The following is a 23653-nucleotide window of genomic DNA, read 5'->3' as shown; positions in this document are numbered from 1 at the left end:
ATCTATAAGCCATTGAAAAGAATTTTTCCATAGTTTTAAAAATAGGAGTCTGGAGCATAATAAGGGAATGATCTAATGGAGATATGCACTTGGAAGCCATTGACAGATAGGTGGCAATTGTAGCATTGAAATCTGGCAGTCCTCCTTCTTACCATTCTTCAAACTGAAAAGAATGTCAAGCTTTTGAAATGAAAATGAATTTCTCAAAGAAGTTTCTTTGCTGTGCCCTACATCAATAAAATCCTACCACTCACACTTCTCTTGATTAAATTTTCTGACATCGTTTAGGTCATCTTCCTGGCCTCTGTTCTCTGGGGTTCTAAGCAACACATATTCAAGGATATCCAGCCTCAGAGAGCTGGCAAATCCCATGTAACATGTCCTGTCAGGGGTTGCAGATCTTCTCTTTCCTTTCTTTGGGAGTGAGGCTAAAGCTTCATCCATTCTTCTTTTATATCATCAGGCGGTGCCTGCTAGGTCATTGCTGGTTTCCTTAGTTGGTTTCCTTCACCCATGAGAGCAAGTGGTTGTCAAGGAAATGCTCTATGACAGAGTTTAATGTGTCCATGACTCTTCAAATAACATAGAAAATTAGCTGGGTTTATTATTTAATTTCCTGTAAGGTCGATGGATACAGCTCCCTCTGACATTCTCTGTACCTTTCTGGTATCTGACATACAGTAAGGATCATTTTTACCATTCAGCACCATGATTCTGAACTTTCAATGCTTTGTACATGTGTACAAAGCAAAGCTCGAGTAATGAAGATTAATTAAAAAGACACACAAGGCGACCAGGAAGACATAGGTCCCATAGTAGTCCGTTAGGGCCACCATAATAAATAGCACAGATGGGGGATGGTGGCTTCAACAACAGAAATGTACTTTCTCACACTTCTGGAGAAGTCCAAGACCAAGATGTCAGCAGGCTTGGTTTCTGGTGAGGTGTCTCCTCCAGGTTGGCAGTTGGCTGCCTTCTTGCTGTGTCTTCAGTCTGTGCACCCTCTTGGTGTCCCTTCCTTTTTTTTTTTTTTTACAAGGATACCAATCCTACTGGATTGGGACCCCACCATTATCGTCTCCTTTCACCTTAATTACCTTTAAATAGACCCTGTCTCCTATCCAGTGCTGGAGGTTAAGACTCACATAAATTTGAGGGGGACACAATTCAGCTCATAGTAGACCCATTAGGAACCCCTCAGGAAGTGCTTTATGATCAGGCCTCATAAAAGCCATACCTGGAACCAAACAGGTTTTAAGGATTTTAGAAGAACCCAAAGTCCCAAAGGTAAAATCAATGAGTCACTGAAGTAGTTATAAGTTTATTGTTCATAGACCCAAAAAAGATGTTGCAAACTGGGAGCCCTCAAACCAAAACATGGAATGAGGACGATAGGTATATTGTGAGAAAGCAGCTTATCTAATGTGAAGGCAGAGACTATTTGTTCTTTATAGTGATTGGTTACAATATTAGAATTTTCTTAAATGAAAGGGAATTGGTTAGCAATTACTTCATATCAATTTTAGGGAACTATTTAAGTTTTGCTAGGGGTGCCTGGATGGCTCAGTAAATTAAGCATCTGACTCTTGTTTCAGCTCAGGTCATGATCTCAGGGTCGTGAGATTGAGCCCCTCATTGGGTCCAAGCTCAGCAGGGGGTTTGCTAGAGATTCTCTCTCTCCCTCTCCCTCTGACCCTCCCCCTGCTATCTCAGTCTCTCTCTCTCTCTCTCTCTCTCTCTCTCTCAAACAAATAAATAAAACCTTTAAGTATTGCTAATGATTTTTGGAAGTCTATGCCAAAAGTGACCCAGGTTGAGCTTGCCTGGCTTGTCTTAAAAATTAAGCTAAATTAAGATTTTGCTGACTAAACTGGTTTTGTCTTCTCAGGAAATTTCCAAGTCTGGCTTCCATTTGTGTTTGGTTTTAACAGAAACAAGGGTTCATAATCTTCTCTGATAGTCAGGAAGGGCCAGGTTATGCTGTGGTAGTACCTTCTAAACCTCTGTTGGCCTAAAATGACAGAGATGTACTTCTTGTTTACACTATTTGTTTCTCACTGACCAGCAGAACACTATTCATCATGGTCACTCAGGACTGTGGACTTATAAAGCAGGCAACATATTGAGTATTGCTGGGCACTCTGCCAGAGGGCAAAAAATTTATGGAAACCCACCTCAGCAAGCAAGTGCCCCATATCATAAGTAATATGTATCACTTCTTCTCAAAAGTCATTCAAACTCAAAATTTGCCCTGGCATAGTCACATGGTACAGCTGGAAGTGCCATCCTACCAGGTGCTTAGAAGGAAAAGAAATATGGGCTAATTGGTGCTAACAACTATCACATCATAACTCCAGAGCCCTGCCATGGATGCATCATCAGTCTGCTTCCCAGAATCTGATGCTTTTTATAGATCTTTCTGATTTCATCCCAACTAGCCTCACCATAATCTATTCAGTTATCTTTCCCCTATTCCTTAGTGTTTAGCATTCAGTTTTTTGGCTCTTATAACCCATACTTCTTTGTGGCCCTTTATCATCTCTTTTTTGGTCTCATGGTCCACACCTAGCCTTGTCTCCTCACATTTCTCAGAAAATACAGTTGCCATAGCTCATACCCAGGTAGAAGTTCACTGACAGTCCTCAGTCTATGGACAGCCTTCTCAAGGATGTGTCTGCTCCTGTTCTTGAATGGAAAGTCTCATGTTGAGAGTTACATGGGGCTACCCCTTCCTTAGATTCAATGTCATAGAAGTTACCCTTACAAGGAGCCATAAGCATGGTGGGGAGTATGGCTATGATGTCTAAGAGGGCTTATAGTCACAAAACATCCAATAACTTATCACTACAGCCTCAGCCATCAGTGTCGGAGGAATCCAGGAGATTTAATATTGTGGAAACAAATAGCTTTCTTACTCTGAAGAATAGTTAAGAATCAGTACATTTAATGGACTTACATGATTTTAAGATTTCTTTATTTTCTGTGAAGTGGTATAATGTTAACATAAAGAATCCTGTACAAAGTTGAGAGTACCAGTGAACATAATGCAAAGAGGTATGGACAATAATAATAAAATTAAAGTAGAATTCTAAAAAGTATTCAAATAAAATGAATGTTAAAAAACAGAGGGGAAAAAGGGAAAATAAGTAATAAAATGGTAGATTTAAATCTAACCAATGCAAATTGAACAAACCTTTCAGAATCTCTAAAAGAAATAAAAAAGAGTTTTATTCAAGCAGAAGACAGGAAAGCTGCCCCCAAAACAGGGAAGAATGTGCTTCAGAGAATGAACTGTTTTTACAGGGTTATGTAAAAGCTCAAAATATTATAGATTAGCATATAGGCAGAAACCACGAGTTTTATCATAAAGGAATGCAGGGAGCAAGGGCATTGATTGATACCTCAAGGACAAGATGATTTTTCTTTAGGTTACTCATTCACGAAGCAGATGTACTATACATGCATGGTGGCCATAAATCAGGCTTTTGGTTGGAACAAAGTTTATGTGCAGTCAAGCTGATGTAAAGAAATCTAAAATGGCTTCCCTTGTATACTAGGCCTTTAGAGTTTTTCTCTCATCATAGTAATTACATTAAATGCTATGGATCAATGCTCTAGTTAAGAGCTAAGATGACCAGAACTGATTCCAAAGCAAGATTCAAATATTCAATTTATAAGAAATACAAAGTAATTATGGAGATGCAAATAAATTTAAAGTAGGTAAATGCAAAAAGATACACCAGCAAATAGTAAGCATAAGAATGCTGGTGTGGCTATATTAATATCAGTTAAAATAGATATTGCAAAGAGTGATCACTTTCTAACTCATATTGTGAGGCTAACTTTGCCCTAACACCCAAACCAGGCAAAGATAATGCAAAGAAAGAAAACTACAGATTAATATCTATCATGAATATAGATCAAAAATACTTAAGCAAAATATTAGCAAATCAAATTCAGTAATATGTAACAAGAATAATAAATCATGACCACAAAACGTATATCCCAGAAATGCAAGTGTAATATCGGGAAGAAAAAAAAAATCTATCAATATAATTCATACTGTAAATAGAATTAATGATTGTATCAATAAATGCGGAAAACCATTTGACAGAATTCAATGCCCATTTATGATAAGAAACTCCTAGCGAGGTGAAAAGAGTAAGTAACTTCTTCAACAAAGCATATTTATGAAAAACCAGAGCTAACATCATACTTAAAGGTATCACTCTCAACACTTCTATTTATTAGGCAAGAAACAAAAAAGCATCAAGACAAAATCCCTAAAGAAATAGTATGTATGTCTCTATTTATGGAAGATATGCTGGTTTATGTAGAAAATCCTCAAGACAAAACAGCTACTAGAATTAAAAAAGTAAATTTAACAAGGTCACAGGACATAGGGCTAATGCACAAAAATCCGCGGTACTTTAATATAGTAACAAATGACTTTAAATACTAACAGCAAGGGGAAATTTCAAAATTCTATTTAAAAGTACTGTCAAATAAGTAAATAAATAAATATTTTAAAAAATATTGTCAAAATGAAAATTCTTAGAAGTTCAACAAAGATGTGCAAAAACTTTTCACTGAATATGTAGGTCTTTGCTGACATGAATTAGAAGACCTAAATAATATTATATTTGTTAATGAAAGATTGCATATTATTGAAGAGGACAGCTTTCTCTTAACTGATCTGTAGATTCAATAAAATCTCAATCAAAATCCCAGAATGTTTTGTAGAAATCGATGAGCTAATCTTAAAATCTGATTGGAAGTTCAAATGACATTAAATACACTAAGCAATTTTTAAAAAGAAGAAAGAAGACTTATTTGAAGACTTATTATAATGCCACAATAATAATAAGCAATAACATCACAATATTGATCAAACAATACATACGACATCATCAAGGAAAAATAGAGAGGCCAGAAATAGACTTACACACTTTTAGTCAGACTTATAAGTCTCCTGAAAGAAAAAAATCTTCATGACCTTGGCATAGGCAAAGGCAGAAAAAACACAAACAACAGAAGGAAAAAGGTAGTAAGTTGGATTTTTTTTTTTTTTTTTTTTTTTTTTTTTTTTTAGTAAGTTGGATTTTATCAAAAGAAAAAATGTTGCTCTTTGAAATACACAAATAAAGAAAAATATAAACCACTGGATGGGAGAAAATGCTTGCTACTCCTATATTTCAGAAAAGACACCCAGGATAAAGAATTTTGTAACTCAATAATAAGAATATAAATAACTCAAAAATGAGTAAAAGATTTGAAAAGATATATCGTAAAACATGACATACAAGTGGCCAATAAGCACATGAAAATTTGTTCAACATCTTTTGGAATTAGGAAAGTGAAAATTAAAATCACAATGAAATATCACTACACAGCCATTAGAGTGGTTAGAGTTAAAAAGACTGACAGTATAAAGTGTCGACAGGAATATAGAACAACTGCAAATCTCATAAATTTCTGGTGGAAATGGAAATTATCCAGTGACTGAAAGAGAGTTTGGCAGTGGCTATAGGCTAAATGTTCATGACCCCCCCAAATTCATATGTTGAAACCTAATTCCCAATTTTATAGTATTAGGAGATGGGGCCTTTGGAAAGTGATAAGATCCTGAGAGTAGAGTCCTCATGAATGGAGTTTGTGCCCTTGTAAAAGAGACCCCAGAGAGCTTACTTGCCCTTTCCACCATGTGAGGACACATGTGTAAGGACACAGTGAGGAAAGAGCTATGTAAGTACCAGGAAGTGGGCTCTTACAAGACACCAGGACCTTGATCTTGGACTCACCAACCTCTAGAACTATGAGAAATAGATTTCTGTTGTTTATAAGCCACCTAGTCTATGACATTTAGGAAAATAGCATCCCATGTGGACTAAGACAGCAGTTTCTTAAAATTGTGACTTGTATGTACCATACTACCTAGTCATTCCACTCCCAGGTATATATCCAAGAGAAATGAAAACATAGGCCTACACAAAAGACTTGTATGTAAGTGTTTACAGTAGCAATATTCTGATAGTAGAGCCTCGGTGGTGGGGCAAGCAGGGAACACCTGTCCTTCAACGGGTGAATGGATGAACAAAATGTGTCATGACCATATAATGGAATATTTCTTGGTATTAAAAAGGAACGAGCCACTGATACTGGTACAACATGGGTAACTCCCCAGAACATTATGCTGAATTAAAGAACCCGATCACACAAGAGTCCATACTTTATTATTCAATTTATATCAAACACAAATTAATCTAGGGATGCCTAGGTGGCTCAGTCTATTAAGTGTCTGACTGACTTTTGGTTCAGGTTATGATCTCAGGGTCATGAGATGGAGCCCCATCAGGCTCTACACTGGGCATAGAACCTGCTTATGTTTCTCTCTCCCTCCCCCTTTGCCCTTCCCACCCATCTGCCACCTCCCTCTAAATAATAAACAAAAACAAATTAATCTACAGTGGTAATAACAGGTCAGTGGTTTCCGGCCATGGTTAGAGGGAGGGATGGGCTTTAAAAGAATAATAAAGAATCTTTCTGGGTTCATGGAATTGTCTGGATCTTGAGCATGATAGTGATTTTATGGATATATACAATGGTCAGAATTCATTCATTTTTAGATGCAGCTTATCAGATGTAAATTATCAATAAATTTGACAAAGAAAAAATATCAGCACATTTAAAACCAACCCTCCACCTCTTCTAAGCCTTGGTCAGTGGGCTGGTGTCTTAAGCCATTATTTTGTGTACTGAAAGGGTCTTGCAAACTTTTGCAGTAGTTTCTGTTATGATATTGGGAGGTTTCATGAAGTTCTTAAGGATCACATACAAGTACCATTTCCTGAGCCACATTCTCTGAACTGTTTCGCTTTACAACACCATTTGTGACAACAAACGTGTGGGTGTGTTTCCCTATATCAGCCAATTCTCCAACTCTCCAGACCCCAACTTGGTGTTCTACAATTTAATTCAATTCTGACACTAATTCTGAATTTACACGGACCCCATAGATTAAGGGCTCAGTCCCATAAGACTGCGCTTACTTCAGACATCAGTTGCAAGTCTGGGCCATCCATACTTCTGACTGACTGGCTGTAAAATTGGGGGTCCCACAACCATCCCCTCAGTTTTGATAACTTGCTAGAATAGCTCACAGAACTCAGGAAAGCAGTTTACTTTTGGTTACCAGTTAATTATAATGGATGCAATTCAGGAGGAGCCAAATGAAAGAGAGGCACAGGGCAAGGTATGAGAGAAAGGGTGCAGAGCTTCCATGTGCTCTCCAGGCATGCCACCCTCCTGGTACCAATCTGGATGCTTTCTGACCCTGATAGTTTAGAGTTTTTTTGGAGGTTCCATTTCATAGGCATGATTGATTAAATCATTGGCTGTTGGTTATCGAACTCAATCTCTATCCCCTCTTCTCTCCCTGCAGGTCATAGGGTAGGGATGAAAGTTGCAACCCTCTAATCAGTTGGTTGTTTCTTTTGGCAACAGCCTAACTCCAGAAGCTCTCTGGGACCTAGGCAAGAATTATCTCATTAGCATAAACTCAGCTGTGGTTGAAAATTGTCCATTAGAAATAACAAAGGATGTTCCTCTCAGGAAATGGCAAGGTTTTTAGGAACTCTGTGCAAGGTACTGGGGACAAAGACAATATATATATACTTCTTATTATATCACAATATTGCACTTCCACCCTGACTGAAGAGGGTAAATCTAATCTTGTTTCTATGAAAGCCAGGGACATGTTTGAGATTTAGCATTGGCTGAGATTTCCCCTCCAATATGTGAAAAATATGCACATGATTGTGATTGAAATGAATCCAAAGAAAACCTTTTACAACTGTAATGACATCCAGAGCCATGTAATTTGAAAGATAAGAATTGTTTTTCATGTAGTCATATGGATTGTGTCTGTAAATGTAGTCTTCTTAAATTATATGTGCTACTTTAGCTTCTCAAACTACCATGGCATCTTTCTGGCAGGGCTTACTGGTGTCCAGAGACAGGGCTGGCCCAGCTGACTTTCCCAGGCCCTTGGAACAGACTGGGTAGCTACTTATAACCCAGAGAGCGATGCAGAGGAGTTTTCGTTTGTGGCAACAACATGCAAATCTTTGAGTCTTAATTATATTCCCTGTGTTTCCTCTGGATTTGAGAGTCAAATAAGCTCCCAGGTCCCACTAACACTCAGTCAGAACCTGCATTTGGGGAGCCTTGTGGAATGTCTGGCTCCTTATCTTGGCTTCACTCCTTGGATTATGAGCACATCTGTAAAGATTCTGCAGGGCTTCTAGGACGTTCAATGTCGGGCAGAAAGTAACATGGGACTAAAGTTTACTCACTGAGTTGGGCTAAGACCCCTCAGCCAAGATTTTTCTCAGAACCTAGCCTTACTTTGCTTAAATAGAAGAGACCAATATTATAACAGTTTTATAAAATATGCTTGGTACACAATGGACAGATCGATAGATATTGTCCAGGTCAGCCAACGTACCAGACATTCAAAGGGCAGTGAGATGCACAAACAATGTATCAGGGGAAACCCCTGTGAGACAAGATGGGGAGGGAGCTCGGAGAAGTGGGGAGCCTCAGACCACCAAGCAGAGTGACCGCAGGTGAGGGAGAGGGAGCTGACAAGATGGATGGGACTGGCTGACCACATTTCTGAGAGAGTTTATCAAGCCAAGTGGAGTCTTCAGGCTAAGAACACCCATCAGAGGAATCCTGCACCTTCCTAGATGGGGCCTGCCTTTGTGCCCCGCCACACCAGGTGCTTGGCTGAGGACAGTGATGGGAATCCAGGTGCAGCAGCTGGCTGCTCAGATTCATTCCCTGCAGTCAGAGACCCGAGGGGGCCTGACTGCCATAGACAGAGGGGTAGATGATAGATGCCATGCAGATAGACAGATGATAGATGGATGATGGATGGATAGATAGGTGATAGATAGGCAAACAGACAAGCAGAATTAGAAAGGATATATATTATATATATGTTTATATAATATTTACATATTTACATATGTATTTATAAATGTACATACAAATATGTTTACATATATAATATCTATAATATTCAGAGTGGCTTTCTCTGGGAGAGACTAGGAGACAATTGTGGGGATTCTCCTTTGTACTTCTATATTTTCTAAAATTTCTGTGGATCAGCGTGTGTATTCTTAATCAAATCTGGTGTGAAATTTCAGCAAGTCTCTCCCCCTCTCTTTTGAAAGCAATCCCTTTCCTAATTGCACAAACGTACTGTGCTCCTGGTGGGTCTGTGAGTATGCATGTCCTTGCTTGAGCCAATTCGCACCAAGCTTTTTGCTTCTTTTTCTTTTTTAATATTTATTTTTTAGAAGTTTTATAAAAATGTATTCATTAGAGAGAGAGAGAGAGCAAGCATGAGTGGGGAGTGGTGCAGAGGGAGAGGGAGAACAGATTCCCCACAGAGTGGGAAGTCCCATGTGGGGCTCAATCCCAGGACCCTGAAATCATGACCTGAGTTGAAATCAAGAGTTGGCTGCTTAACCGACTGAGCCCCCCAGGCACCTCTTTTTGCTTCTTCTTATTTATCTTCTTCAGCTTCTTCTCCCAGAAGATGCACCAGAAACATCTCTGTGGGGGATGAAATGAACCTGTTTATAATCTTCTGTCCATATCCCCTTATCTAACCAAGCTTATTGGTGACTGGCTACTAATCACGTTAAAAAGCGGGAACTAACCCAGACACTGAAAACATGTGTCCTAGGGTCTCTAAAGAAATAAAATGGATCCATTCTGAGGACAAGCCACAGATTAGGGTTTTATGAAATTTAAAATGAAATTGTGGCCTGAGGGAGGTAGAACAAAAATCAGTCTATAATACAAGTCTATTTATTCATTGTAAGGTCATTTGAGTTATAGAAGCTGTACTGGATTGTAGAGTGTTTCCCCAAAACTCATGTTGACCTAGAACCTTAGGATGATATCTCATTTGGAAATTGTTCTTTGCAGGTAGTTAAGAGGAGTTCACATTGGATTGAGATGGGTCCTAGTCCAATGACTAGTGTCCTTGTAAGAAGGCAATGTCAAAAAAAAAAAAAAAAAGAAGGCAATGTCAAGACACGGAGAAGGGGACACACAGGGAAGGCCATATGTAGACAACAGTGGTGTATCTGCAGGTCAAGGAACACCAAGGCTTGCCAACAACCACTAGAAACCAAGAAGAAGCAGAGAAGTATCCTCTCCTAGAGCCTTCAAAAGGCACTGACAACGCTTTGATTGCAGACTTCTAGTTGCCAGGACAGTGAGAGAGAATAAATTTCTGTTGACGTAAGCCATCCAAGTTTGGGGTATTTTGTTACAGCCACTCTAGGCTTATATGGAGAGCAATGTGACAAAGCCGCACTGGGGAGGAGAGGTGCCTGTGGACGGGGGACCTGGGAGCAGAAGGGCCACTAGACACCCTCCTCATGTCCTCTCTCCCCCTTCAACTAAGTCCATTAGTGATAAAGCATCCTATGTGAGGATTGGTGACCACTGAGCTATTTTGAGGACTGACCTCTCTGCCAACTCACATTCCAAAACCAAAAGCCATTTTGTACTGGATAAGATTTTTTTTTCTCAAAATTCTCCTTACTAAAGGTCTTATCATTCCCAAGGCTAGAGGGTATAGAGACTGAAATTTCCATTTAAAGGTAAGTGCTCACAGCTGCGAGGGCCGTGCAGGAACAGGAAACCACACAACACATTGTCATTTCCGTAACATCAGGGCAATATAAAAGAGTCCAAAAAAGATCCAAAAGGATCTTTGAGGGAAAATTAAATGGAACAAAATTGGAGGCTGTAAAATGGTATACTGTGAATGCATGAAAATTCCTCATACACAGAGATAGCATCGTATTTTAAGACCCATTATCAGGAAAACCCCAAAACAACAAATGACTTTCAACTTTTAACTAACAAATTCCCAGAAAAACAGAAACACTTATGTGTTTTTTTTCCCCCCATGTATTGTTATCTTTTGAATTGAATTTTTTCTGTTTAACTTTTCTTCTTCGTAGGTTAGTAAATGAAGACTAATTGTGAAAAATCGCCACTCTTGCAATATCTTATAGCAAAACCCTAATATCCTTTTGTTTGTGTGTTTTGAGAGAGAAAGAACACATGTGTGCAATGGCAGGAGAGAGGCAAAGGGAGCAGAGGAGAGAGAGAAACAAAAGCAAGCCCCACACCCAGTGTGGAGGCTGACACAGCACCTAAATTGGGGCTGGATCTTATGACCTTGAGATCATGACCTGAATCCAAATCAAGAGTTGGATGCTTACCCCACTGACCCACTCAGGAGCCCCAAAACCCTATCTTAAAGAAGGTGGTATACAAGTCTGTGATTCAGAAAGGAAATTCAGGTCCAGATGTTCTGTAGGGGAAAGTAGGGCCAAAGTAGAGCATTTTCCCAATGAGCAGCTCTATTTGGCACCCAGGAATCCAAACCAGTGTAAGAAAGAATAGAATGGATTTCCAAGAGAAGGAAGCAGGGAGAAAGATCTGAAATATCAGTGTAAGAAAGTTCTCTCCACTTGATTGGATTAAGTGCACCCTGCTTTGTGTGGGAGGGGGGCCAGCACCCAGAGAACGGTATTTGAGTGTTGGTTGCAGTGTAAGCAAGTTCTGTGGTGTTCTTGGAGTGCCCATAGTTATAGCAGTAACCGGCTAATTATGTAAAACTTGAAAGAAGGAATTATTTAAATTCTTCTTGGGAAAAACGAACACCAATTCATCATTCAGAGATGTAGCACAAGGGTACATTTTGTAGACTCTCAGGGAAAGACATGACGTGGGCATAAGGACCCATCCTGCTCCAGGTGTCACTGGCTCCTGCCCCAGCCCCTACCTCCTATCTCCAGAAAAATGTTAACAACTGGACTCAAGAAGAATTCTGTCTACACTCCACAAACTTTTAAATAATTCTGCTGAAAAAGTTTTCAGATATACCAATTGCAATTTAAAACCTGTTGCAGGGGCACCTGGGTGACTCAGTCAGTTAAGCACCTGCCTTTGGCTCGAGTCATGATCCCCAGATCCCGGGATCGAGCCCCAAGTCAGGCTTCCTGCTCAGAGGGGAGTCTACTTCTATCTCTATCTCTATGTCTATCTCCATCTCTATCTCTCTCTCACTGCTTGTTCTCTTTCTCTCAAATAAATAAATAGAAATTTTTAAAAAATAAAACGTTGCAAATCCCATATTTCCTTACTTTTCTTCCTTTCTCCTCCCAGCTCTATTGAGATATAATTGACATATGCCCTGTGTAAAGCTGGATAAGATTTTTTTGTTTTGTTTTGTTTTAAGATTTTATTTATTTATTCATGAGAGACAGAGAGAGAGAGAGAGAGAGGCAGGCAGAGACACAGGCAGAGGGAGAAGCAGGCTCCACGCAGGGAGCCCGACATGGGACTCGATCTCCGGTCTCCAGGACCACGACCTGGGCCAAAGGTGGCGCTAAACCACTGAGCCACCCAGGAATCCCTGGATAAGATTTTTGATTTCCACACAGAAATCGGTAGCAAAGTGTATTCACAGTTGACATCGTCGCTCTTGGGCATCCATGAACAGAGATACGCATTGCCACAGACCAGCTGCTTGTTCTGTTTCTGCTACTGCAGAACAAACTCAAACAAATGTGAGGCACTCCTTAGAAAAAAAAATGCAAATGAGTTGAAGTGGGACTTTGCTTGAAATGCACCTTGATAGTTTATGATTGTGAACATAACAAGAAGCCAGCCTAGGCCCCTTTGCTGGCCATCTCTATCAGAAAACAACAAACTTTTATCATAAAGGTGATGTCATGGGGCGTCAGCAGAGGTCCTGCATAGAGCAGACCTGGAGGGTCCAGGACTGGGAAAAGAGCTGGGGAAGATCAAAGATCATGGCCAAGGGGTCAGCATGTACACAAAGCAGTTCTGGTCAGCTCTGTGGGCGAAGCCAAGGCCGGTCTCCAAACACTGTCAGGGCGCGCTGAGGCACACAGGTGACACTGAATGTCTCAGCAAGGGTAGATAAATTGGGGATAGAGAAATCAGAGTCATGCAAGAGGCTTGGGCCTGGGCAAGTCCTGCAGGTCACAAAGCATAGGATTGTTCCAGGGGTAAGGCGAGAGCAGAATGCAAATTGGGGAAATGAATGGGATATAGACCTGACTATTCTGGAGGCTCCGTCCACTCCTGTGGTCCCGCACACAGCAGATAATTGACTCTTTCCTTGAGTTTTAGCTTTTGCTCCTGCTCTTGATATTCTCCCTCCATTTTTCCAGATATAGCAAACAAAGGCCAATGGATATGTGCTGTGGTTTATCAGGACTCTTCAGGGCCGGACAGCCTCAAAGGTCTTCATTTTCTACAGAGATCTTACTTTACCTGTTGTGTGTGTCTCATTAACTGTGTGGCTGCTGCCAGTTTTCAGGAGCTCAGTCTAAGTTCTGGGTTGTCAAGTACATGAAGTAGTGATCCCTAGATCACTGGAATTTCTTTTCTTAAGATTTTGTTTGTTTATTTATTTGAGAGAGAGAGAGAGGGAGAGAGAAAGCAGAAGCGGGGTGGGGCAGAGCAGAGGGAGAAGGATAAGCACACTCCATGAATGCAGAGCCCAACTTGGGACTTGATCCTACCACCCTGAGATCATGACTGGAGCCGAAATCAAGAGTCAGAGGCTTAACTAACTGAGCCACCCAGATGCCCCCACTATGATTTCTTTTTTTTTTTTTTAAGATTTTATTTATTTATTCATGATAGTCACACAGAGAGAGAGAGAGAGAGAGAGAGAGAGAGAGGCAGAGACACAGGCAGAGGGAGAAGCAGGCTCCATGCAGGGAGCCCGACGTGGGATTCGATCCTGGGTCTCCAGGATCATGCGCCAGGCCAAAGGCAGGCACTAAACCACTGCGCCACCCAGGGATCCCCCCACTATGATTTCTTATACCTGTTGACATGGAGAGAAATAGCATGAAAATTGAAGTGTGTGTCAGGGGGGCTCAAGTGGTTTGGGGGACTTAATGAGATTGACAAGCATGCAAAAAGTAGCAGGAGAGAGAAAGCACACAGTAGGTCAAACGGAAATTTTAACCTCAAAATGATTGACTGTAACAAAGGCCTAGCTACAAGGTATGAGAACTCTTCCTGGAACCCTAAGGCTGAGGGACACTGCTCCCCTCAGAGGACAAACTTGGAAGGGGTTCAGACCTCGCTGGAGGTGTGGATGGACCACGAGGCAGCAGAGGAGCTGGCTGGTTTAGCCAGGGGAGCTGGTATGGAGCTGCTGGGTGTGCAATAGGCCACCCTCCAGAGGGCCGGCAGGGAGCAGGCATCAGGAGCAGGCATCAGGAGCAGGCATCAGGAGCGGCCGGCACCAGGTGTGCAGTGGGAACCTGGGCTGGGGACGGGCACAGAGCCTTCAGAGGAGCAGGCTGTGTGGACAGGGCACAGGAGAGGGTTTACACAAGAGGGCTGCTCAGAGGGACCCGGGATGACAGTTGTTCTGCATGAGGGCTTTGCCTGGGCTTCTTTTCTTCATGTCAAGAGGTCCAGGGACAGGTTATCTCCAGCTGAAGCTGTAGGGTTATGGAGGAACCTCCTCCAAGCCCTAGTGCCCTGACAGGACCTAACGGAAGTCCTCCCCATCACCTGACTGACTCTTGCCCCTCCCACTGGAAGTTGCCAGAAAGCCCCTTTCTCCTTCACTGTCTCTCCAGCGCCCTCTGCTGACAGAGCTGTAGCTTGCTGCTCCCTTGAAGGGAAAAATCCTGCTGAAGGAATTGCATTGTTTATTATAGGGCCCATATTGCAAGGTGCATTCGGAGCTGGGAGGAAGTAAGTTGATAACCGACACAGAAGCTTCACAAAGAGAGTGGCACAGAGTGGGTGCTCAGTGATTGAAAGTGTTAGACTCTTACCCAAGGTAAATGAATAAAATTACATAATTTGGAATACATTTAAAAGTTAGGTGTTAGCCATACTAATACTCATGGTCACTGTTTTATGCACTGTTTTATGCTAATATTTATGCAAGTCACTGTTGTGCATTCTTCAACTAGACACAAGTTAAAAATCTCTGTGTTAAATATTTCTCAATTCTAATTCATGTTTCTTTTTTCTCATTTTCTTTTTGTCTAGGTCTTATACAATATATTAATTGCCTTCACAAAGATGCATAAATTTGAAGACATAGAACCTGTGGACATTTTGGCTGGATGTGCTCGATTCATTATTGTAGGGGTTGGGGGAGTATTTTTCGGCGTCATCTTTGGGTTCATTTCTGCGTTTATCACCCGTTTCACTCAGAATATTTCTGCCATCGAACCACTCATCGTCTTCATGTTCAGCTACCTGTCTTACTTAGCTGCTGAGACTCTTTACCTCTCTGGCATCCTGGCGTGAGTACAAACCAAGGACCTACTCTCACAGCAATGAGGGAATGCAGGACCACACCGTGTGGACTAGCATCTGCAAAAGGCAGAACTTCTGACACTAGCCCACAAAGGTGTTGCTGGATTTGGGTTTTTTTAAACTTTTGTAGAATCCGATTCGGGTCCTTTAGCCAAAGGAATGTTTTCCCCAGTGTTTGTATTTGCTCTTCGCCTGAATGGCCAGAGCAATTACAAGGTCAATTTAAAAGGCTCAGAAGAAAAAAAAAAAATAAAATAAAAGGCTCAGAAGAGCTGATGCAGAGAACAACTAGAAGTTCAAGGTTAAAGTCTCATTTCAATAGTTTTTTTTTCCTTGAAAAATTCATTATTTTAAAAGTAAAGGACAACATGCCATTCCTGAGCTCAGCCTTCTCCTATTTCCCTTAAATCACAACACAGCTCCAGGACTTATCAGTGTGGAATGGAACTAGGTAGATGGGATAAGACCAGAAGCCCCCATTTTTTTTCCTAATGAAAATATTTGTAAATGTTTATCCTTCCATAGATCTTGGAATGAGACTTCTTAACTTGGTTTGCTGTATCTGGACATGTTGTTTTTTCTATGGCATTATCCTCACACCCAGCTACTTAGGCAGAAATATTTAATTTTATTGTATATAAATACCTATTTTAATTAAATATAATAGTATAAAATCTAAAAACTCATTATTGTTCTACCTTAAAAGTAATCAAAATTACTTAGACAAGGCAAAATTTTTTCTCTTCCCCAGTCCCCAACTGCCACCCTCTCACCAGACTTGCTAGTGATTCTAGAACAAAAATATTTTATTTTATTTTTTAAAAATATTTTATTTATCTGTTCATGAAAGACTGAGAGAGAAGCAGAGACATGGGCAGAGGGAGAAGCAGGCTCCCCATCGGGAGCCTGATGCGGGACTCCATCCCAGGACCCCGGGACCACAACATGAGCCAAAGGCAGACACTCAACCACTGAGCCATCCAGGTGCCCCTAGAACAAAAACATTTTAAATGAAAAATTTCTCATTAAATTTTTTAAGAAGTATTGCTCAGGTGGAAGAAATGAGAGCCTCACTGGATTAGTCTTTCCAGAAACAGTTCTGCTTTGGGTTGGTGCCTGGTTGATACCATTTTCTTGTGAAAAAGCTGTGCCATGCCCACCTTCCCCAACACACTCAATTTGAGCAAACCTCTGGGAGAGGGAAAAGAGAAAGAAAGAAAATCTATGGGGAAAAAGGAAGGAGGGAAGACATTCTCTCTGAATAAAAACAGGATGTGTGTAACTTTGGCATTGCCAGAAGGAAGGTTTTCACAGAGGGGCAAAGTCTTGGGACTTCTTCTGAGACCCTGTTCCTTCTGCAGGATCACGGCCTGTGCAGTAACAATGAAAAAGTATGTAGAGGAAAATGTGTCCCAGACATCCTACACAACCATCAAGTACTTCATGAAGATGCTGAGCAGCGTCAGCGAGACCCTGATCTTCATCTTCATGGGCGTGTCCACCATTGGGAAGAACCACGAGTGGAACTGGGCCTTCATCTGCTTCACGCTGGCCTTCTGCCAAATCTGGAGAGCCATTAGTAAGAGACAGCAGGACCCAATGAGGCTTCTGCTTGCTGCCTTTTTTTTTTTTTTTTCTTATCCCTTTCTGCAATGTAATAGCCTAAGCAGTGAGCTGACACTAACTGGTTTTACTGGTTAGGGGAGGATAGGCACCTTGTAGGGACTAGGAATGTTGTCTGTGTGCTCCCCCAATCAGTTCGGAGTACTTAGAGGCTGATAAGCTTGTGCACCGAGCAAGGAATTTGTTTTTCTTTTTGATTTGAAGAGCAAACTTTCACATCTGCACATTTAAATATAACTCAGTAAATTTATCCCTTGCTCTTCACTTCTTTGTCAATTTTTACCCTCTTTCACCTTAAATCAGATACAGATTATACACTGTGAGCATTTACACTTTTATTATAGGAAAAGTGAGATCTCACCAAGTGTATTCTGTGTAAGGCAAGGTACTGTTAGAAAACATTCCCTTAAGACACACAGGTGGTTTTAGTTGAGGGTTGAGTTTGATGTTGAAACAACCAAGGACCAGAAAGTAAATCTTTATTTTTAAAAAGTGCTTATCATTAATTAGTAAAAGCAACTCTATCATGTAGCTGACATCACCCCCATAAAATATGCCTAATTTAAAAAGAAAAAAAGGTGTCTTGACTAATGGCTGCTTATTTATCTTGTACATTTATGTTTCCAGGGCCAGCGAGAACATTAAGTACTGAACTACATTGTATGTGCTGCCTTTTGATTAGAAGCAGTTTTATTTTAAAATGATTTTGACCAGGGTTTGAAGCATTTGCTGAATTGACTTTGATCCATATTTTCAAACTGATTACAATTAAAGAGAAATTGGAGGAACGACAGAGAACTTACCTTGAACATATCAATTCTAAATTATTTAGGGTGGGTTTTAGAATCTAGGAAAGAATAACAAGAATGCAAAAAATATTAAAATATTTATAAAACTAAGTCTGAATATATGTCCCTGTTAGGTTTCCTGGGGAGAAAAGAATGAAGGAAACTGCGCTATTTAATTATATAGATTTATCATTTCAAAGCAAATCTTGGCACTGCTACTAACTAGCTATACTCAAAATCTTCTTCCTCAACCACAAAATGGGAGGTGTGAACAAATTTCTTAGGTTCCCTTCAGTTCCAGTACTCTCTAATGTTGAGAGAAGTAACATTACTGAGCTTCAGTCCAGCCAACAGGAATATAAACCATCTAAACGAGGATTAATATTGTGGATACCTCAACATTGTTGGCCCTTGGTGACAATCCATTCCAAGTCCTTCATATTCTAGCTGATGAGAGAGTCACTAAGAGAATGACTGACTAGGTCATGTCACAGTGAGGGACAGAGCCAGCTGTCAGGCTCCAATTCTCTCTCCCAGCTTCTTTTCATCTTGAGTCTGACTCATTGTGGCTAGTAGTAGTTCACACTCATGAAGCCTTACAATGTCATTTCCTTGCTTTCTGTTAGATATAGATATTAAATTTATGTAAATGTTCCATCTACCTTCTGAGGTAAATACTATCAATACCTCCTTCAGAGAGACTGAGCACAAAGATTAGAACCTTAGCCAAGATCACATGACAGTAGGTGGAGGAGCCAGAATGAACAAAAGAAAATGAAAAAAAAAATTTTTTTTAAATATTTTATTTATTCATGAGAGTCACAGAGAAGCAGAGACATAGGCAGAAGAAAAAGCAGGCTCCCCACAGGCAGCCCAATGTGGGACTCAATCCCAGGACCCTGGGATCATGACCTGACCCAAAGGCAGATGCTCAACCACTGAGCAACCCAAGTGTCCCAAGAAAATGAAAAATTTTAAATGTTACAGTCTCTCACACTATCCATGTGCCTGTCATCAAAGATTGCTTGCTGTTAAGTCTGTGTGATTAGAAGTCACATGTGGTTACTGAGAGCTTTATTCTGCAGTAAAACCTCCTCTTTAGTCAAAGCGTTAGTGAAGGGACCTTACCCACCAGGAAGCACTGCATTGGTGGTAAGCTAGGTTATGTGGGCCTCTCAGGGATGGAAAATCAGTGTGGTAGAAAGCACCTCTGTGTTTTAAACAATCTCTGCCACCATTCACCTTCCACTTACTGGAGTAAGAGCCTCCCTCCACTTTGAAACCTTGCCAGCTTTCTTGTTTGCATTGAACCTCAAGAAGAACCAAACCAACCACAAAAGTTTTGCTTACCCAGCACAGACCACAATCACTAAGAGACTCCTCTTCTGTTTAAAATTATATACCTCCTTTGGTTACTCATTGAGAACATGACAAAAACGTTTCTATCCCCCAAGTAATACCCTTGCTTTACCTAGTTTTACAAGGCAGGGCAAAAATTATGAGTATCGATTAGAATATATATGCCATTTCTTATATCAAATAATATCAAGATTTTGCTACTTTATTACTTTTATTATACACACACACACACACACACACACACAAGCTAGGAAGCTAACAACCTGAAGCACTACTATTCACAACTACTGAAGAAGTGAAGTTTTATAAGATGTTCTGTTTGAGATGGACAATAGTGGATGTGATGAAATTAGATTGCATTGTTCTGTGGGCACATGCACACAACTTGGGTACACTATCACTGTGTATCCACTCATTTATGACTCTGCTCTAATATATATTTCTCCCTTTCTAGGCGTCTTTGCTCTCTTCTATGTCAGTAACCAGTTCCGGACTTTCCCCTTCTCCATCAAGGACCAGTGCATAATTTTCTACAGCGGTGTCAGAGGAGCTGGAAGTTTTTCACTTGCATTTTTGCTTCCTCTGTCTCTTTTTCCTAGGAAGAAAATGTTTGTCACTGCTACTCTAGTAGTTATATATTTTACTGTATTTATTCAGGTTAGTAGATTTCTTCCATATTTGAAATAAATAGATTCTTTCAAGGTGATGTATTAAATTAGCATAGTACCAAAAAAGTGATTTTTTATCTAATATTTCAACATATGGGCAATACTCAAATTGAATTTCCAAATATTTCTAGATCGTGTTTGTGTTCATCCTTTAACCTCTAAAATATGTTGCCTTTTAATCAATAAAACATATTGATCAAAATATTCCTGGATAGCAGGGGAATGATACTCTATTGTGTTTTACTGAAAACATGTTTCCAATTAGTACTGGATAGCATAAGTTTTTATTTTAGCTGGAATTTCTTCTCAGCAAACTGAGAGTTCATTTTAAGGGATGACACAAAATTCCTGTTTTAAAGCAATGCCCATTTTAACTATACAATTTAAAGGAATGAAATAAGAACTAAAGTAAACACTAGAGCATTTATCCAGTAGAAGCTAGTACAAAACAAAGATATGAAAATCGGAAGCTCTAATAGTTTTGCTAATAGAGTTGCTCTCTATATAATGACAATCATCACTACAACAAAACTCTTTCTCTTCTCATTTGTGGTCTAGGGAATTACAATTGGCCCCCTAGTCAGGTACCTGGATGTTAAAAAGACAAATAAAAAAGAATCCATCAACGAAGAACTTCATATTCGTGTAAGTTATCTCTGTCATAATTAATAAGTTAATACGATGTTCTCTATTTATCATTGATAGGAATAATTTAGAGCTTTGATGAGATGTTGTGTACATGGCATTAAAGGTAGCGTCTTTCCTCACCAGCTACATCAAGAGTGACTGTACTAGTTTCTGATCGCTACTGTAGGAAATTACCGCAAATTTAGTGCCTTAAAAAAACACAAAGTTAAAAAAAAAAAAACCAGAAAGTTATTATCTTATAGTTCTGGAAGTCAGAAGTTCAAAATGAGTCTCACTGGACTAAAATCAAGATATTACTGGACTGCATGTCTTTCTGGAGTTTTTAGGGAAGACTCTGCTTTCTTTCCTTTTCCAGCTTCTAGAAGCCTCTTGAATTACTTGGCTTGTGGACCTCTCCCATCTTCAAAGCTAGCAATGGCCACTCAGGTCTTTCTCAGGCTACATCACTCTGTTACTGACTTTTCTTTCCTCTTCTTCCATATCAAAGACCTTTATGATTATATTAGCCCCATGTGGCTAATTTAGGATATTCTCTCTATCTTAATGTTATCAACCCTAAGTCCAACTACTATCTTAATTTTCCTCTGCATATAAACCAACATATTCACAGGTTCTGGGGATTAGAATGTGGACATCTTTGAGAACCATTATTTTGTCTATTACAGGCTGCTCTCTGCCCCTCAAAGATCCATATCTATTCAACATGCAAAATACATTAACTATCCTGACATTCCTAAAGTCTCAATCCATTACAGTGTCAATTCAAAGACCAAAATCTCATCACAATTTTATCAGCTCAAAAGTCCCAAATCTCATCATCTCAATCATCTAAATCAGGGATGATTGAACCTCTGATATTATCCATCCTGAAGCACAGCTCCTTTCTAATGCTGAACCTGTGGAATTCAAGAAAAAAGTTCTCTGCTCCCAAAATACACTGGTAGGGTAGTCATAGGATAATGGCTATAGATATTCCCTTTCAAAAAAGAGGGAAATAGAAGGGGGAAAAAATCATTTCCAAGTATACCTGGAAAAACTATTTGGTTTCAAGGCCTGGGAACAGACTCTGTTCCACTAGATTGGAACTCCAATCTGGGTTCCACCCTCTGGGTTCTCAACTCCACCCTCTGAGTCATCCTTCCATTTTCATGAAAGTTAGCCTGTGTTTTCAGCTCATTCCTTTAATCAGCCTATTCCTTGCCTACAGAACTTTGGATTCACTCCCCCCCCACACACACACACACATACACCTCCCTACCTCCCGCTTACATTTTATCTTTTCTTCTTGTCTTTTGGTCCAAGCTGCTAGTGTTTCTGTTGGGCTCAACAGGAAAGCAGAACTGGAACAAGATATATATTAAGAATTTTGTTGTAAAGAATTGGCTTACCTACTGTAGGGGCTGATTAGGCAAGTCCAGAATCTATATGGCAGCCCTTTAGGAAGGGTAGACCAGAACTCTCAAGCATGAGCCACAGCTACTGTGCTTGACTAGCATTTGCTTCTTCATTAAGGAGGCATCAGTTCTACTCTTCAGGCCTTTAAACTGATCAAATTGGGCCCACCCAGATTATCTAGGATAATATCCCTCACTTCAAGACAACCGATTATGGACTTTAGTCATATCTGCTAAATACCTTCACAGCAACATCTAGATTAGTGTTAATAATACCCAGAGACTAGCTTTGCCTAGATGACACCTCAAAAGATGCAGAGTGACTAACGCTCTGAATTGCCCTATTTGCTTTTGAAATCATTGCTCCAAAAGAACACGAGATCCTCTGCTCTTTCTGAACTTTTCACTAGTAAGGGGTAAAAACTTCTACTACTTGCAGATATAACCTAGAGCAGTTTTCAGTGATAACATTCAACTGATAAAGATGAAAATGAAGTTGAGCATGGTTTCAGGTTGCTTTCAAGTTCAGCACAATATTAGAGAGATGCCATTTTGTATGGCTCCAGGGAATAAAAATGAGAGAGAATACCTAGAAGACAGAGGGAAAGAATGCTTTCAGCTCAGTTAATGAAGAGCATTATGGCAATTGTTTTTCCTATGGCACATCCAAAGATGAAATGGATATGTACAAACAATGACTGGGGACACTTGGTATAGCTGCTGTACAGGAAATTAAGGCTGGGAGGGGATGTATGATTGACCCAGATAATTTTTAGGTTTCTTTTATCACTGTAAATTCATGATTCTAACGTTGGAGAAACTGATGAAGTCTTTCAAAATCAGCCCTGAATTATATGACCAAAGTCATCCAAAACCAAACCAAAAATTTTCAAGGCCATTTGGAAATATTCAACAGATGGGAGTAGGGAATGAGTTTTCAAATAAGAACTGCTTTAACCTGATTGAAGATTTTTGCTTCTATCTTTATACCCTCTGTTCTTTATTTTTAGAAATTAAATAATATACATAAGACAATGGAACTCAGATACTTCATTGTTTTCTTATTTATTTTTTCTCAGATAAAGCTGTAACTATTGTTAGAAAGTACAACAATTAGGTATTTCAGAATTAATTTAGTATTTTAATCTATTTTGCAAAAAAATAGAAGTCAGCATAAATTCAATGATTACAAGTTTAAATTATGAAGACTGGGACGCTTGGGTGGCTCAGCGGTTGGTTGAACGTCTGCCTTCAGCTCAGAGCAGCATATCTTGGGATCCAGGATGAAGTTCCATATTGGGCTCCCTGTGAGGAGCCAGCTTCTCCCTCTGTCTATGTCTCTGTCTCTCTCTCTCTGTGTCTCTCATGAATAAATAAATAAATCTTTAAAATAAAATAAATTATGAAGACTACTTCATAAATTTTGAAGAGATTATGCTTTTTCCTGAAATTCCTATAAATAATTTGGGTGAAGCCAAATGTAGTATAATTAGCTTAGATGGTGAAATGTAACATTGAGACAAAATAATCAGATAAATAATGAAGCAAATAGGTAAATTTCGTTATTATTATAGGATATCTGTAGAATTATATTTTCAGAAACTCTATAAATTGGATACTGGCCATGTTTTTCTTTTGCAGTGAAATTAAAAGTAATAATTAGCTATTATATTCAAGTAATTTCAGTAATGAGACATTTTCTAAATCATTCTAGAAAAATATTATTCAAAACAAATGGCAGATACCC

The 23653-nt window shown here is 39.7% G+C and overlaps 1 protein-coding gene across 1 annotated transcript in view; it reads left to right on the top strand.

Annotated features, from left to right (window-relative positions):
* The window catches only part of SLC9A4 (solute carrier family 9 member A4), a 69104-nt gene that overhangs the window by 18447 nt on the left and 27004 nt on the right, over positions 1–23653 (top strand). Inside the window, exons 3-6 of the mRNA XM_072844406.1 lie at positions 15154–15413; positions 16788–17005; positions 19651–19853; positions 20423–20509. Coding sequence (XP_072700507.1) covers positions 15154–15413; positions 16788–17005; positions 19651–19853; positions 20423–20509 — 768 coding nt within the window. The remainder of the gene's footprint in view (positions 1–15153; positions 15414–16787; positions 17006–19650; positions 19854–20422; positions 20510–23653) is intronic.

The sequence above is a fragment of the Canis lupus genome, chromosome 11 (genome assembly GCF_048164855.1).
Source record: "Canis lupus baileyi chromosome 11, mCanLup2.hap1, whole genome shotgun sequence".
Classification (NCBI taxonomy): Eukaryota; Metazoa; Chordata; class Mammalia; order Carnivora; family Canidae; genus Canis; species Canis lupus.
Note: the sequence above shows the minus strand (reverse complement) of the source record. Positions and strands in the feature narration are given on the sequence as shown.